The sequence below is a fragment of the Lepus europaeus genome, chromosome 1 (assembly GCF_033115175.1).
Source record: "Lepus europaeus isolate LE1 chromosome 1, mLepTim1.pri, whole genome shotgun sequence".
NCBI classification, from domain to species: domain Eukaryota; kingdom Metazoa; phylum Chordata; class Mammalia; order Lagomorpha; family Leporidae; genus Lepus; species Lepus europaeus.
Window position 1 is genome coordinate 103,746,482 of NC_084827.1, and position 15,962 is coordinate 103,762,443.

At 33.8% G+C, this 15,962-nt stretch overlaps 1 protein-coding gene and 1 pseudogene across 5 annotated transcripts in view; one reads left to right on the top strand and one right to left on the bottom strand.

Moving 5' to 3' along the window:
• The window catches only part of PSMD14 (proteasome 26S subunit, non-ATPase 14), a 110,886-nt gene that overhangs the window by 68,501 nt on the left and 26,423 nt on the right, over nt 1–15,962 (top strand). For all 5 annotated transcript variants that reach the window (XM_062187326.1, XM_062187331.1, XM_062187350.1 and 2 more), the window contains one exon: nt 611–761. In XM_062187326.1, the coding sequence (XP_062043310.1) occupies nt 611–761 (151 nt within the window). The remainder of the gene's footprint in view (nt 1–610; nt 762–15,962) is intronic.
• On the bottom strand, nt 9,618–14,214 carry LOC133774106 (small ribosomal subunit protein eS7-like; annotated as a pseudogene).

Sequence of the window (15,962 nt, forward strand, 5' to 3'; positions counted from 1 at the left end):
AAGACTGAGAAAGTAGAATCCAAAAATTCTTACTTTTTTCCCTCAGACTAAATCTCTCAATAGTTGTCATTCTCTTGCTCAAATTCTTCTACTGTGGAAAAAACTTCAAAATTAATGTTAGCAAAAGGCTCAGCAGCTGAGCAGAACAGTGCAAATTGGTTTTTGACTGAGTTCCTAGTTCTACTGCTGGTTTAATTGATATTTAATCCTTTCACAACAGTGGATCCTGGTGTCCATTGTTAAAAATGTACTCTATGCCTGGAAAGTCCAACTACCAGAGCTAAGGAGTTAAAGAGTAGATATTTACTTGAATGCTGAAAGGGTAAAAACTGGCTCTGAGAAAGTGTGGTAACAAGGTGAAAAACTGAAAGCCTTATCTACCACTGCTAATGTGCGTCTCTTAATGATAGCACTCCTTTGTCACACTTATTCATTTTCGTGTTTTCTGGATAATATGGTATATGATTTCAATGTTTCTAATGGTGCTTTTTCACACCTGTGTGTTTTTCATCTCTTCTTAATTTATACCCTGTTAGTGTGTTGTTTCTTTTTATATCATAAATGTATTTCATGTTCTGTTCTGAGTTTCTGAATGCCCTCTTTGTTTCAGGCCTGAGATGGTTGTTGGTTGGTATCACAGTCACCCTGGCTTTGGTTGTTGGCTTTCTGGTGTGGATATCAACACTCAGCAGAGCTTTGAAGCTTTGTCGGAGAGAGCTGTGGCAGTGGTTGTGGATCCCATTCAGAGTGTAAAAGGAAAGGTAGAGTAGATTCTAATCTTTATTGCCATCTACTGCCACATATTGTTTACAGATGCATAAAATAAAAATCCCTTTTGTTTTAAGAAGAATTCTTAATTACACAGAAAACCGATGTTTACCTAAGCAAGAAAAGGTACAAGTCAATAAATTTGTCTTGGTATTATTAGCAATTTAGGTATTTGGAGATTTGTTTCTATCTTAGTCACACATTATCTAATCATCATGACTATCTTTAAATTTCATAAAATGAAGAATGTTAAATCATACTAAAAACCTTCTATATACATCTCATTACTATTTTAATAAACATTACCTTCTTTTGGGCTCAAATAGTGAATTTGGAATCGGCACAACGTTAAAAAAATCTGTTTAAAGGGCTCTGCTCTGCAGACATTATACAGGACGTATTCTGGAGTTGTATGTTCCAGATATTTTAGACAATGAAAACTTGCCCTGAAGATTTGATATCAGCCATTCACAATTTTGGAATGAGGATGTAGATTAATAATTAAATAATTTAAATGATTCTGAAAAAAGAGATTAACTTGCAAAGCATATTGGGTTATAGTTGTTCTTTGTTGAAATCTCTTTTGTTCTTGTTTAGTTCTTTTTTTGTTTTGTTTTGTTCCTTCATTCTTTCTTTCTTTCTTTTTTTTTTTTTTTTTTTTCTTTTTCTTTCTTTCTAGCCCCATATGCCATTTTCCTATTTCCTGCCTCATGACAGCAGGGAGCAGCTCTATTATCACCTTCACAGAGCTGTCTGCAAATGTGAGAGGCAATTCGATTTTGCTCAACCACAGGGAGAGTGGATTAGAAAAACTACAGAACATACAGAAATTGGCTAGGTGGTTACTGCTTTAAAATACTGCTGAGGTGTCTTGTTTGAGCATGTACTTCCATTGTAGTGTAGAATAATTGTTAAAATAAAATCACAATACATTTATGGAATCCTTTTTATGCAGGTATTACAAATAATTTTAAAAGCACTTAGGAATAAATATTAGCTTGATATCTTTCAGACCTGGAGTTTGATAGTAGTGTAGATTACATTTACATCTGCTCACCAGCTCAAACAAACTATAAATATGGCTGTTAAAACGTGAAGTTTTTATTTGTCATGGATTTCAAATGTGAATATTTTCTAACATCAATTGTTATGATGTATAAAAATTGAGGTCTTCTTTAATTCATGATCCTCTTAGATGTGTTTTAACTTTTTTAGAGGCAGACACTATTCACAAAAACAATAACTGAAACTGATATACTGGACAATTCAGAGTGTATAACTTGTGATGCTTGCTATATGCCTATATTTCAACTTACTTTATTTTTTACTAACTATATTGTTATTTAACTGATAGACATAAAATGAGTTGAAGTTCTTGATATTTATTAATGAATAAAAGTACAGCATAAACACTCTTAAGTTTAATTCTCTAATATTTAAGGCACCTTTTTAGTAATTCACTTAATTATTATTTTAGAAACATAAAATTAACTGATAAGGCTCACCACCAAAATAACTTATTTATAAGTAATAATTGGAACTTAATTTAAAATATAATTTTATATGGCAATTTTAGTTTCCAAATCTAGTTTAAGTATTATGTAATACTGGAATTTGCATTATTTCTAACTGATTGTAATTCACCTTAAAAGAATAAATTTCTTTGAAAATTATAAATCTAGTTTTTAAAAAAAAATCTAAAATTTTGAAATCATGTATCACTAGTTTTATGTTACAAAAATATTTTTTAAAACATTGAGTGTAAATATCTATCATTGATGATCCACATCACTTGTTGTACATAACATAGATTCATACAGTTACATCTCCTTACATAAATACCTGCTTTTTTGTTAGTAATGTAACTTCATGTGTCTGAGTTGGGTTGTAATTTATGACTCTTTCAATGTCAGGACCTCTCAATACTATGAGTGAAATTAAATGTTAGAGTATTCTAGTTTAATCATTAAATGTAATGGCCAGGGTATTCTAGTTAAATCATTAGATATAAGAATAGAAACTTTTAATGATGGATGGCATAGACTCTCCCTTGCACATGATTTATCAAAGCTGTCAAAATATTTAGTAAGGGTATGATTAGACCAAGAGCTAAAATGACAGTTTGTGTAAGTGAGTTAAGTTGGTTCTCTGTTCATTTTTTTTAAAAAAAACCTCTTTCCTGTGTATTTTTTACATTTCCATTTTTACAATTTCCAGTGTCATCTCATTTTGGATGATTAGATGGGCATGGACTCTTTCTTTGAAATCTCAGTTCCTTCACAAGAAGTTTGATTTTCTTTTATGATGAATTCACTAAATCTTTTTGAATAATTGAATGCCAGGTATTATGGTAGTAACTGATTTTTCAACTAATTTCAACTGATATATTCTTTGCAATAATCCTAGCCATAGATTACTACTACTATTACATCAGCGGAAATCAAAGAACTTTGCCAAAATCAGACCATAAATAAGCAGCACAAGAGTATATATAATTCCAGGTTTATAAAATTTTACAGCTCAAGCTTTTTACTGTTTCATATTTTACTGTTTTGAATGAGACAATCAAAGTAACTCAGGAATGAAAAATAAATACCAGAAGTCATTGCAGAGCTTTTTTTTTTTTAAACTCCTTTCAGCTTAAGTGAAGGGGAAAAGCTATATGTCCTTGAGTTCTCAGTAGTTCTCTGTACTACTTACAGTGGGTGCTATGTATTGTTTGATACTCCCAACTGGCATTTGTTCTATTAATTTTAAAAAGCAACTTAGGCATATCCCTGTCGTTTTTTGTGAAGTCTCTAGGACCAAATATTAAGACTGACATCAATAATAAGATGCATTGTGTGATGAAGCATCCATGTTATTCTGTATGTGATGAAGTATTAAATGTTTTTAAATGATATAAGTGAAAAATTAGTGGTAACTGCGTTCATAATTTAAATGGAAAGAAAGCTCTTAGAAATTACTGTTGGCCTCTGTAATCAGTTAAATTATTTACAAGATTCTATTTCAGTTTTTAGTTTATTTGTAAAATACATGCATTCAAAGACTTTTTAAACATTAGTTCTCAAGTGGCACAGTGGCAACCTCTTGTTTAATGTTTTATTATCTTGCATATTCAGTCCACAACTGGACTTGATGCAATTGTAAATTTAGAAGTTAATTCAACTTGTAATATGACCATACTTCTTTTGTAGGGCTAAAAGAATTATTACTTGAGGCAGAATCATAAAACTAACATACAGTATGCTAATGATATTTAGCCTATTTCTTTCTTTCTTTCCTTATTTATTTATTTAAAAGTCAAAGTTACACAGAGAGAGGGAAAGGCAGAGAGTAGCATGTTTATTAAAAGATAAAACTGCTTCAGAGAACTCATTTTCCTTGACAAGATTTTCCTTAGTAAATGTTCAGGTGTTACCTTCTAACTCATAAAATCATTGTTTTTTCCTCTGTTTGAAAACAATTAAAAATACCTGGCTGTTTATTCCAACTATAGCTTCCCACTGGCTGGGTTTGCTTGAAATATTTTTTGTTTAATCTGATCAGAAATACTCAATAGATTTAAAAGTGTGATATTTATCTGTTTATAAATTAGCTCATCATCAGGTAATTCTTAATTATACTTGATGTGCTTGTGTGCTAGTGATTTCAAGGTACAAAATAAGCGAAAAGAAGATAATTTACATGCACTTAGTCTCACTAGTGAGCAAGATAACATTCCACCAATTATATACTGATACCATACTAATAACAGTGCAAATATATAATAAAGCTTGTTTCTGTAAGTATTAAATAAGTTGCTCAGAGACAGAAATAATTCAACAAATATGTATTGTATCACCTGTACAAATAGCAGAAGTTTGGGCTGAGTTCTGAGGGGTAGGAAGGCAGGACATCATTCAGAAAAGAGGAGCTTGTACCATGTGGGAAAAATGTGGAAATAATATCATTCCAGGTGGTTAAACCTGTTCAGTCTTCTTTCAGGAAGACTGGAGTGTAAAATGTGTGGTTTTATGGTTGCTTTTGTTTTTTTTTAATCAGCGTTTTACTAAAAATGGGACTCTGGAAATAAATACAAATACAGGAGGAAGGTCAGGGATTGAATGTTAGAAGAGCTTACCTTTTATTTTCAGATATTCAGAAGGTTATGACTTTTTCAAGGTGTGTGGGGAGAATATTTTATTTTCCTAGAAACTTTTTATTAGAAAGTTTTAAGATGGTGAAAGTTTGTTTTTTTTTCAAAGATTTATTTGTTTATTTGAAAGTCAGAGTTACAGAGAGGGAGAGACAGAAAGAGAGAGGTCTTCCATCTGCTGGTTCACTCCTAAAATGACTGCAGTCAGGCTGAGGCCAGGAGTTTCATCCAGCTCTGTGAGTACAGGGGCCCAAACACTTGGGCAGTCTCCCACTGCTTTTCCCAGGCCATTTGCAGGGAGCTGGATCAAAAGTATAGCAGCCTGGACTCAAACCGGCACCCATATTGGATGCTGGCATCACAGGCAGTAGCTTTACTTGCCATACCACAATACCAGCCCCAGTGGACATTTTAAACTTCTCAAATAGTAGTTTTGTTTTGGCTTTTCTTATTATTTAAAAAAAATATTGTGTAAAGCAGGACATAGATTAATGAAGAGAACGGGCTTTGGTATCTGAGATGAGACCTCTGTTACAAAGTCTCATTTTTCTCTCTTCCTTAGAACATCACCTTGAAAAATTTACCTAATCTTGAACTTCGGTTTTCTCATTTATACAATTTTAGCAACTGCCTCAAAGTATTTTGAATATCATGAGATGATATATGTAGGGTGTACATGTCATTAGGATGTGTGCTTCATTTGTAATGGAAATTATTAAAACTGAATGTTTTAAAGACTAGAATGCAAATTTTTCTGAAAATTTTGCTAAGAACAGGTCTATAAATTAATGTCTAACTTGTTCGGATTTTGAAAGATAATTGTAATGACTTCAAAGAGATGAAGATTTAACCCTTTATTTTGTGTCCTGATTAATTTAGGAATGCTATTTTGATTCATCTGTTTTTTATTGAGCACTTACTATTTTCCAAGGTATTTCCTTTGTGTATGATGAACAGGAAAATGAACAGATTGCATTGAAACTCTGGCCTATGAATTGCACTTACCTATTTTGTATCTTACTCACTACTGCTGTCTACTATTGTGTCGTCCACACTATTGGAACTTATTTGAGGGAGAAATCATTTCATACCTTGGAATTTACATAATGCTTAGCAAAATGTAGCTTTTCATAAATATTGATTAAAAAGATCAAGGAATGAATCAGTGTTCAATTATTACCAATTCTGATTTTTATTTGTTTTTAGCATATGAAAAGAACTGCAGTTAATTTTGTATAGAAAGATATTTTTATATCTTGCCAGTCAAAAACATTTATAAATGACTGAAGCATGAAATTAACAAGGTCACTTAGCCAGTTTGCTCATGGATATTAGCCTTGATGAATTTTAACCTTGTATAATCAGAGCTAGAGTTCAAGTTTAATTTTGTCTTCTGAAAATAGTGAAAGATATTTAATATTGCTGCTATTCAAAAGATTCCCTTTTGATTACTATCCCATAAGGATCAGTTGGGTTGGGTAGTCCCAATTCCAAATTGTAACACACATACTCCTTTTGTTGTCTAGCTTTCCAGCCTGAAAGAGAAAAATTGGAGTAGAACATATAAAAACTTTATTAAAATTCTTGTTATAACTTGTAAATATACCATTCTAACTCCTGGAACAAATTTAGTTCATGAATTATCTTTTGTTTGATTTCTGTTTTTCATTTTTGTTATCAGTTTAAAGTTTTATACTTTGAGGTCTTGTAAGGATACCTAAGAAAAAGTGCTAGTGTGCCTATCCTTTTCCTGCTAGAAAAATTTAATACTTTACAGCATATGTAGCTATATAATCAGAAATTGTCAGCTAGGAATCTAAAAGCAATTTTTATGTTTAAAATTCTAAAAGAATAGGCCGGCGCCGCGGCTCAATAGGCTAATCCTCTGCCTAGCGGCGCCGGCACACCGGGTTCTAGTCCCGGTCGGGGCACCGATCCTGTCCCGGTTGCCCCTCTTCCAGGCCAGCTCTCTGCTGTGGCCAGGGAGTGCAGTGGAGGATGGCCCAAGCCCTTGGGCTCTGCACCCCATGGGAGACCAGGATAAACACCTGGCTCCTGCCATCGGAACAGTGCGGTGCGCCGGCCGCAGCGCGCTACCGCGGCGGCCATTGGAGGGTGAACCAACGGCAAAAGGAAGACCTTTCTCTCTGTCTCTGTCTCTCACTGTCCACTCTGCCTGTCAAAAATAAAAAAAAAAAATAAAAAAAAATTAAAAAAAAATTCTAAAAGAATAAACTTATTTAGAGGTAACAGTTCTTATTAAAGCTCATGGTATTAATAATATAATCTAAGCTAATTTATTTTGCTTTAGTACTTGCTCTTCATTTTGAATATTGTGAATTTCATTTAACTCCACGGTTCAAGTAAAAATACAGTAAAATGTTTAAAACAATGGTCCATTATCTATACTAATTTTATTGATGGTGTCTTTTGCTTCTTAAGTGCTTTTCTTTCTCTAGTCAGCTAATTATCCCTGGTTATTCACACAACAGACATTTGTTGATCACTAAGATATACACTGAAAATATAAAGAATAATAAGTCTGCTCCTGTTCCTTAGCCAGTTTTAGACCAGCAAACAGATACTACAACTTTGATTAAGAGGCTTTTTCAGAGTCCATGTATATTAATTTATAAAATCATATTTGAAGTTTTAACATTAGCCATGGGTTAATTGTAAGGATTTTTCTGAACCCGGGACTTAGTTTTGACAGGCTTTATTTGTTATCATTATAATTTCCTAAAGTGAACAGAATTGATTATAGTAGTAAATTTTCTTCGTAGTCATAGTTGATTCTTCAGTGGTTACTCTTAGGTTGCTAGTAAACTGACTCAAAGATGTTCACTACCATTTTTCACATTCCAGAAAGCTTTACTGTGTATAATTTTTTATTCCAAATTAAGCACAAATTAGTGCTTTGTGATATTTGTGTTTTTCAATGTCGCATATTTAGTAGAAGTGTTTACTAATTTAAAATTAAACAGTTATCAGAAAATGGGAAGAATATATTTTGTTAAAGTGATTAGTTTTTTATTATTTATTTTGTTTATTTGAAAGGTAGAGTTATAGAGAGAGAGGGAGAGAGAGATCTTCCATCCATTGGTTCACTTCCTAAATGGCCACAATAGCCCGGGCTGTGCTAGGCTGAGGCCAGGAGCCAGGAGATTCATCTGGCTCTCTCATGTGGATGTAGGGGCCCAAGAAGGACTTGGGCCATCTTCCACTGCCTTCTCAGGCACATAAGCAGGGAGCTGGCTTGGAAATGGAGCAGCCAGGACTTGAACATGCACTCATGTGGGTGCTGGCATTGCAGATGGCAGCTTAATCTGTTATGCCACAATGCCAACCCCTAGTTTGTTTGTTTTTTTTTTTAATAGATAGTGGATTATCTTTTTTCCCTTTCTTTCTACAAGAAAAATAAACATATAAATACAAATGTCAAAACTTCACATAGAAGACTAAACAGAAATGTTTATTGCAGTTTTTCATTCCAGTTGTTTTGCAACATGTTTTGTTAGGCCAGAAAATCTTACAGAATGAATATTCAAAGAATGAAACACAAACTTTGCGGTTACATAACTGGATCTAATACTAGTTTTTTCTTGCTTCTGTGTTAGGATAGCTGTTAAACCAAAAAGCTTGGTGATAAAGAGTACTGTTGGCATAGTATTATTTACTGGTTTGGTATCTCATTTAATATGCTTAATTCCTCTAAACCTCACTTTCCTCTTCCATAAATTGAGAATAGTTACCTCTTGGTTGTTGAAAGTATTAGCAAGATAATTTCTATATGGTAATATATTAATAAGCAAAGTAAAAAATACTTTAAAGTAATATACAGCAAAATAATTGGCCTTTCCATATTTTTCCTGCTAACTGCCTTGTCTATTGAGAGGTGATAGTTTGTGTGTCCTTTTTTTTTTTTTTAAAAGATTTATTTATTTATTTGAAAGGCAGAGTTACAGAGAGGGCAAGGAAGAGAGAGAGACAGAGACAGAGAGAGAGAAAGAGAAGTCTTGTATCTGCTGGTTTACTCCCCAAATGGTTGCAATGGCCGGAGCTGTTTCAATCTGAAGCCAGGAGCCCCTTCCAGGTCTCCCACTTGGGTTCAGGGGCCCAAGGACTTGGGTCATCTTCTACTGCTTCCCCAGGCCATAGCAGAGAGCTGGATTGGAAGTGGAGCAGCCAAGACTCAATCCAGCGCTGCAGACCGGGGCTCTAACCCACTGTGCCACCGCACTGGCCCCAAAGAGAGATGGTAGTTTGAAGGATATAATTTATATTTTTCTTTGAAGGCAGAGTTACAGCACAAAAAGTCTAAGTCCATTATTCTCCTCATCATGTTGCTCTACTGCCATGCTAACGTGTGTGGACCCTAGTACTTTGTCTCTCAGGCTTTTTATTCCTTTATTTTAATATGGAACTGTCAACAGGCACAACAGTTGTATTGCCTTAGTTTGTATACTACCAGGGGATCAGAAGTCACTTGATGATTTTATATAGGCTGACTTAGTGACCCCCAGACAGAATTGGCACTCTGAGTTAGTATCAGATAAGTGACCATAGGCAGTGGTCTCTTGTAGTTCATTAGTATTCACTTAGGAGTTCAATTTAGTCACACATGAGTCTAGAAACAACCACAGCTATCATGCAGGAGTATCAAGATTCTAGGCATGTTAAATCATTTATTTTTATGTGTGTGAACTGTACTTTATTTAGTCAGTTTTGTTTCATGAAAATTCTGGGAACTCAATTTAACATCCTTGCCTGTGAGCTGCTTATAGATAAACAGAAAAAGTTGCAACCTTTTGTTTCATACTGTTTTTGCTGTGTTTTGTCCTTTATGAGCTGGCCGCCATCCAGCTTTACATGGATTCCCTCTCCCACAGTTTCACTTGGGAAGACCAAGTCCCCAGGGATCACATCATTCGTGGTTGTCAGAGTGCAGTTCCTGGAGCACTTTTGCTGGCTTTTAGTAGAGTTTTTTTTGAGTTGGCTTAGGCAGAATTTTCTTCTGAGTAGTAAAGACAACATGTTTTCCTCTAAACTTTTTCTCCAGTTCATGTACTAGCCAACTTGGATTTTCTGGAAATGTTTTTGTTGAGGAATGACAACAAAGATTATGATAGCTTTCTGGCCACCACCAAACTACAATTTCCTTGGCCACTATGTTGAGCTCCCTTAGCTGAGCCTTGAAGTCTGAGTTTATCCCCATCGCCAGGAGTACCTGGAAGATGCCCAACTTGAATTCATCTGACTTCTTGCCATTGGACTTTCCAATCTTGGCATTCAAGCTGAGTATGATTTCTTGTGGTTGAGTGCTACCTGAAGAAAGAGCTATTAGGTAATATTTTTTAAAAATTTTTATTTATTTATTTGAAAGGCAGACTTACAGAGAGGCAGAGGCAGAGAGAGAGAGAAAGAGATCTTCCATCCGCTGGTTCAGTCCCCAAGTGGCTGCAACGGCTGGAGCTGTGCTGATCCAAAACCAGGAACCTGGAGCTTCTTCCGGGTCTCTCATATTGGTGCAGGGCCCCAAGCACTTGGGCCGTCTTCTGCTGCTTTCTCAGGCCATAGCAGAGAGCTGGATCAGAAGTGGAGCAGCTGGGACTCAAACTGGTGCCCATATGTGAAGCTGGCACTACAGGTGGTAAATTAACCCACTATGCCACGGCACCGGCTCCTACTAGGTAATTTTTAAAAATATATAATATTTAATTTTACTACATACTTTTCCCTTTAATTATGAATCTTCCTAAGGAAATACATGTCTTAAAATACATCTCCCTGATTTACTATTGGTTTTTTTCATATGCCAAATGTCTCTGGATGCCAAATTTGTAATTGTAATTTGGTTTTAGGGCAATTTTTTCCTATCTTTAACACTGTTTACAATAGCATTACTCTGCTTTGTTAACTGTACCAGTTTGTGTACTTCAAGGATCAGACACCAAAATGAGAGTAGACACTTGAGAGATTTGTTGCAAGAAACACCTGTGATATAGTGATAAAAGGGAGAGCCTTAGGACAGCTGTGCAAATGTGACCCCATGAAAGGCGAAAGGAAAGATGGGATTGGGGAGGAGGAGCTTCAGAATGCAATGTAGTTCTGAAAAACTTTCAGCCAGGCTGTTGGGAGCCCTTGAGCCAAAGTTAGTCTTCTAGGGAAATCTGTGTTTTGGCAGAAATGGCTGGGTTCTACTACCACTCCTGTGTTCAGTCGTCGACTGTGAGCAGCCAAGGGGAGGTATGATCAGGTGTGAATACCCAATAGATCCAAAGGTGTAGCATCTGGAGTTTTTAAGTAAGTTATGCTCTATACAGTGGGTTCTGCAGAAAGGAGATCTGAGCTATGACCATCACAGTTAACAACAGAAAGAACTGTAGTGGCAGATACACATGTATTATTTTATTTAATCTTGCTACCAAATTAAAGTATCATCATGAGCAAATGAAGAGATTGAAAGATTAAATAACTTGTCCTAGGTTGCTTAGCAAGTGATAGACCCAGAATTCTAACTTGGCTAGATTTTGACACCAGAGTGCCTCAGGCATCAGACTGACTATATGCATACACTGTAAAAAAAAAAAAAAAATTCTGCTAAACTTTATTTTCTAGATTAAATTCTTTTTACCATGTTTCATGAATCTAAAAATGTCTAATTACCTTTGGAGTGCTAGTTTCTAAAGATCAATTTGTTTTCATTAAGGCATATATGTTCAGAACTTGTGGCTTTACTCTTTGAATTTTGATGCATGTCTTCACTTGTCAAAAAGTACATTATGCTGGTTACACCCCATCCCCCTTTTCTCCCACTATATTGAAGTTGTACTACAGATCTCTAGCTACAGTAAGCAATTCTCTGAGGATGTAGAAAGAAAATGTACATACACACAGGAATTTCTTTTCCAGAGCTAAAATTGACATTTTATAAATAATTTCCGTGTTGCAAACTTGAGACTAAGAAATCACAGCAATTCAGTGATATGCATTTGGCATGAGTCAGTTTTAGTTCTTAGTGCTTTTCATTGGAAATGGCATAAAAAGTAAGATTTCTCTGAATTTTTTATGCTGTGGGCTTACAAGAGACATAAGATGTTTTTCTTTTATCGATGTGTGGCAGTGCATGGCAGCAGAAGTAACGAAATGGTCACAAACCCCAGCAGTACTTCCCAGGTCACATGCACTCTTAATTTTTAAAGAATCTAGAAGCAACCTAAGCAGTTGATAACAGGTCATTTCTAGGTGATAAAGCTATTTGATATGGGATTCTGCTTTCCTTTCCCACTTCTCATTTTTATATTCATTTATAGATTTACTTTGTATGGTGGTGGTTTGTATGTTTTTAAATGTGTAACCCACCTAGTAACTAAATCCTGACCTTTTTTTTTTCTTTCTTTAGTGTTTAACATTGATTTTGATGTCTTAAATTTGTTTCTTTTAAGCTAAGATTATTGCTATTTTATATACATTACAATGAACTGACCTATTGGGTTATGGAAGATTCAGATTGCTTTGGGTATTTTTAAGCTCAAGTAAATGCATTATAAATTCTAAAAATGTTAGTCTTATTCTATCTTATATACTTCCCATAGTCATTGACTTCAATATAAGTTCAACTGGAAATGCCAGAGGCAAATACTATAAAAGATAGAGGGAGAGGGGAGAAAAATGAATTACAGTAGCTACTACCAAAAACACATTTGTATTAAACTAATTTGGAGAGCTCTACTTTAAACATAGCTCCCTTTTAATGTAAAATTAAGAATTCTGGACTGGTACTTCAGAAATTTAGTTTTGTTTTTCTTTGACCTAGCAGTTGATATGAAAATATGAATTTAAAATAAAATAGCATATTGGATGAACTGTACTTATTAAAGAAGCCAAAAAAATTAAGTATTAAAGTGAAATTGAAAATAACATTTTAAGTCCTAACTCATATTTGTCATTAAAATGAAATAACAAGTCGTTGACCCTTGAGTGTGTTTGCAATAAAAATTGAACTCAGTATTGTTTTTAAAACTATTTTGCTTTTATAAGCTAAGACAGATGTACAAAAAAGATGCAGTTTTTATTTTGTATTGGCAGCTTCCAAATATTTAGTATCTATTTCCAAGAGTTGCAATTAGTAAAGCAACCATGGTACTGAAATCTGCACATCCCACAAGCTAATTATATTTGCAAGGTCAGAGTGAATACATATTTTCAGAAAAATAAAGGGTTATATAAATATGTGTCTTCTACTTGGCTGTTATATCACAGTTTGTTGATCTGGAGTATAATGTGTACAATTCACAAATTTGTCTGATAACAGAAAGTGGTGTGTGATTGTGTTTATTTTACTAACCAGTATATTCACAGCAATCACTTCCAAATATCTCTCCAGTAAAGATGTGTTAATTACAAAACAGACAAGGTCTTCTATTATATTAAAGCTACTAACAAGAAGACAGCAGGAATCACACATGTAAATAGCATCATCAACCCCTATTTTAGTCCTCTGTTTTGATCTGTGAGTTGCGCATAGACCAAAGGTGCTATTAAAGACTGAGTGTATGAAATAGGCAGCATTATATGAACAAAATTTATTCAACAAGAAAACAGACCTTTAACATGAATTTAACAAGCCTGAGAAATTATAAACTATCATATGCTGCAGATTCATGCAGTGATAATAAACAAAAAAGGAAAGTAAGAGGTTTCCCTAAGCTAGCCAAACTGCTAATGGTTTTGTTATAAGCTGTCTACTGTTGCAGTGACCTCTGAAAAGTCTCAAGGCACTTGTACCACAAAGAATTAAACGGTCAGGCTGGTGAATAGAGATTCAGTGTGGTGTGCAGGTCTTCAGCCTGGAAAGGAATTCTAAAAACCTAGCATCGTATACCTGAAAATATTCTTCATATTTTAGCTTAGGGGTTTTTGTTATGTGCTAGGGGGATATTTTTTGTGCAAAGTTTTTGGTTTAATTGTTGTTTGAGTTTTTAAGACAAACTGAACTGGTTTAACACTTATATACTTAAAAATGAACTATTTTAGAAAAATCATAACTTCAAAAGATGGATTATTCTATTATTCTGTCTTAATTAATTACCTTAATTAATTCTTAGGATTTTGTTGTTGTTGTTGTCCAGTATGTTCTAAGATTTCTGTTCTTAACCATGGAAGGACCATATTATTGTCATTCTGTTGTATCATGCTATAAATATACAAACATGGAGAAATGCCTTTAGCTTGTACACACCTCCAAGTACTCACCAGGGCTTTTTCTTGAATCTCACTGTGGTATAATTAACACCTTCATCACCCATTGCTCATTAGTGCACTGGACATTAATGAGTCTATTTTGATAGGTTGCTGTAAAGGAGAAACTCACTTATTCTAGCAGAAAAAGCAATTATAAAATTGTACAGAAATTAACATGTAGACTATATTGCCATATTTGTATTTTTATTGCATACTAAATCTAATTTTGGTTTGCAGGTTGTTGAGCATGTTAGTTTTCTTAAAGCAGTTGCTATAGTGATGGCAGCAAATTCCTTTAATCTTAGTTGTAAAGTGATCATTTTCTATTGGCTATTATATTGCTGCTCAAGAACTGTCAGGCTAAACATCATTTCATGTAGGCCATTATTTACTAGTTGAACACAATATTAATATTGAATTTTATCTTAATTTCTTAATAGGGTTAAACATTTAAAAATCTTATATTTGTGGTTAACTGATCATCATAGATGTATCTACTTAAATAGTATTTTCATTTCCTTTTTATGAAGTTTCATACCCTTTTGTATTAAATAACTGCTGTTTTAGTTTGAAAGAATTCAGTATAAAAAGTTTAAAAGAATTTTCATAGTTTTGTGAAAGTATTTTTTCATACACATGATTTTACTGAAATCTTAAATAGAGTCATAGAACCAAAATTGTTTTTGCTCTTAAATATTTACTATTAATAGGGTGGCAATTCTTTATTCTGCATTTAAATTGTATGGCTATCTGTGAAACTGATCTCTGCCCCCTCCTTTGCCAACATTTTAACTTGATCTTATTATGTTTTGTACCATAACATGTATTATGTTAGGGGATTTTACTTGTATGTATTTTTTAAACAATTGTTTCAAATTATAATAACATCTGAATGAAGTATAACTATTATAACCTTTTGTTTTGCTGTATGGAGAAAGAAACATGACTAGAAAAAGTTTAAATAAGCAAGCTAGACTATATTCATTTATATATAAATGTGAAAGTTAAATCTGGATTAAGGTTATTGCATAAAAAGAGAGAAAGAGTTTTCACAAACTATTAAATCATTCATGTTCTGGGAATGCATGGTTCTATTTTGAACCAGAAAAAATCTTTGGGAAAATTTAAACTAACTTTCTTTCTTTCTTTCTTTCTTTGGCTGATTATTGTGGACCAAAGACATAGATTGAGTCACTTGTCATAATGTTTTGGGTTAAGTTTGTATCCTGTGTTGTAATCTTTGGACCTTTCATGGTAGCCTTTAGCAATGGTGATTTTTTATTCTTCTTTAACAGACAGCCTGTAGTAATACTATAAACATTTTCGGACTTGATTTCATTTCAGTTGACTTATCCTGAAAATAAATCTTATTTTTAACTTCTCAGTTATTGAGTAAATGTAAATAATATTTTTTTATTAAACTTTTATTTAATGAATATAAATTTCCAAAGTACAGCTTATAGGTTACAATGGCTTCCCCCTCCCAAAACTTTCCTCCCACCCACAACCCTCCCCCCTCCCGCTCCCTCTCCCCTTCCTATCACATCATGATTCATTTTCAATTCTCTTTGTATACAAAAGATCAGTTTAGTATATATTAGGTAACGATTTCAACAGTTTGCCCCCATATAGCAACACAAAGTGAAAAGAAAAGAAAAAAAAATACTGTTGGAGTACTAGTTATAGCATTAAATAAGGGTGTACAGCACATTAAAGACAGAGATCCTACATAATATATTTTTTTAAATTAATTAATTTTCTATGCCATTTCCAATTTAACACCAGGTTTTTTTTTTTTTCATTTCCAATTATC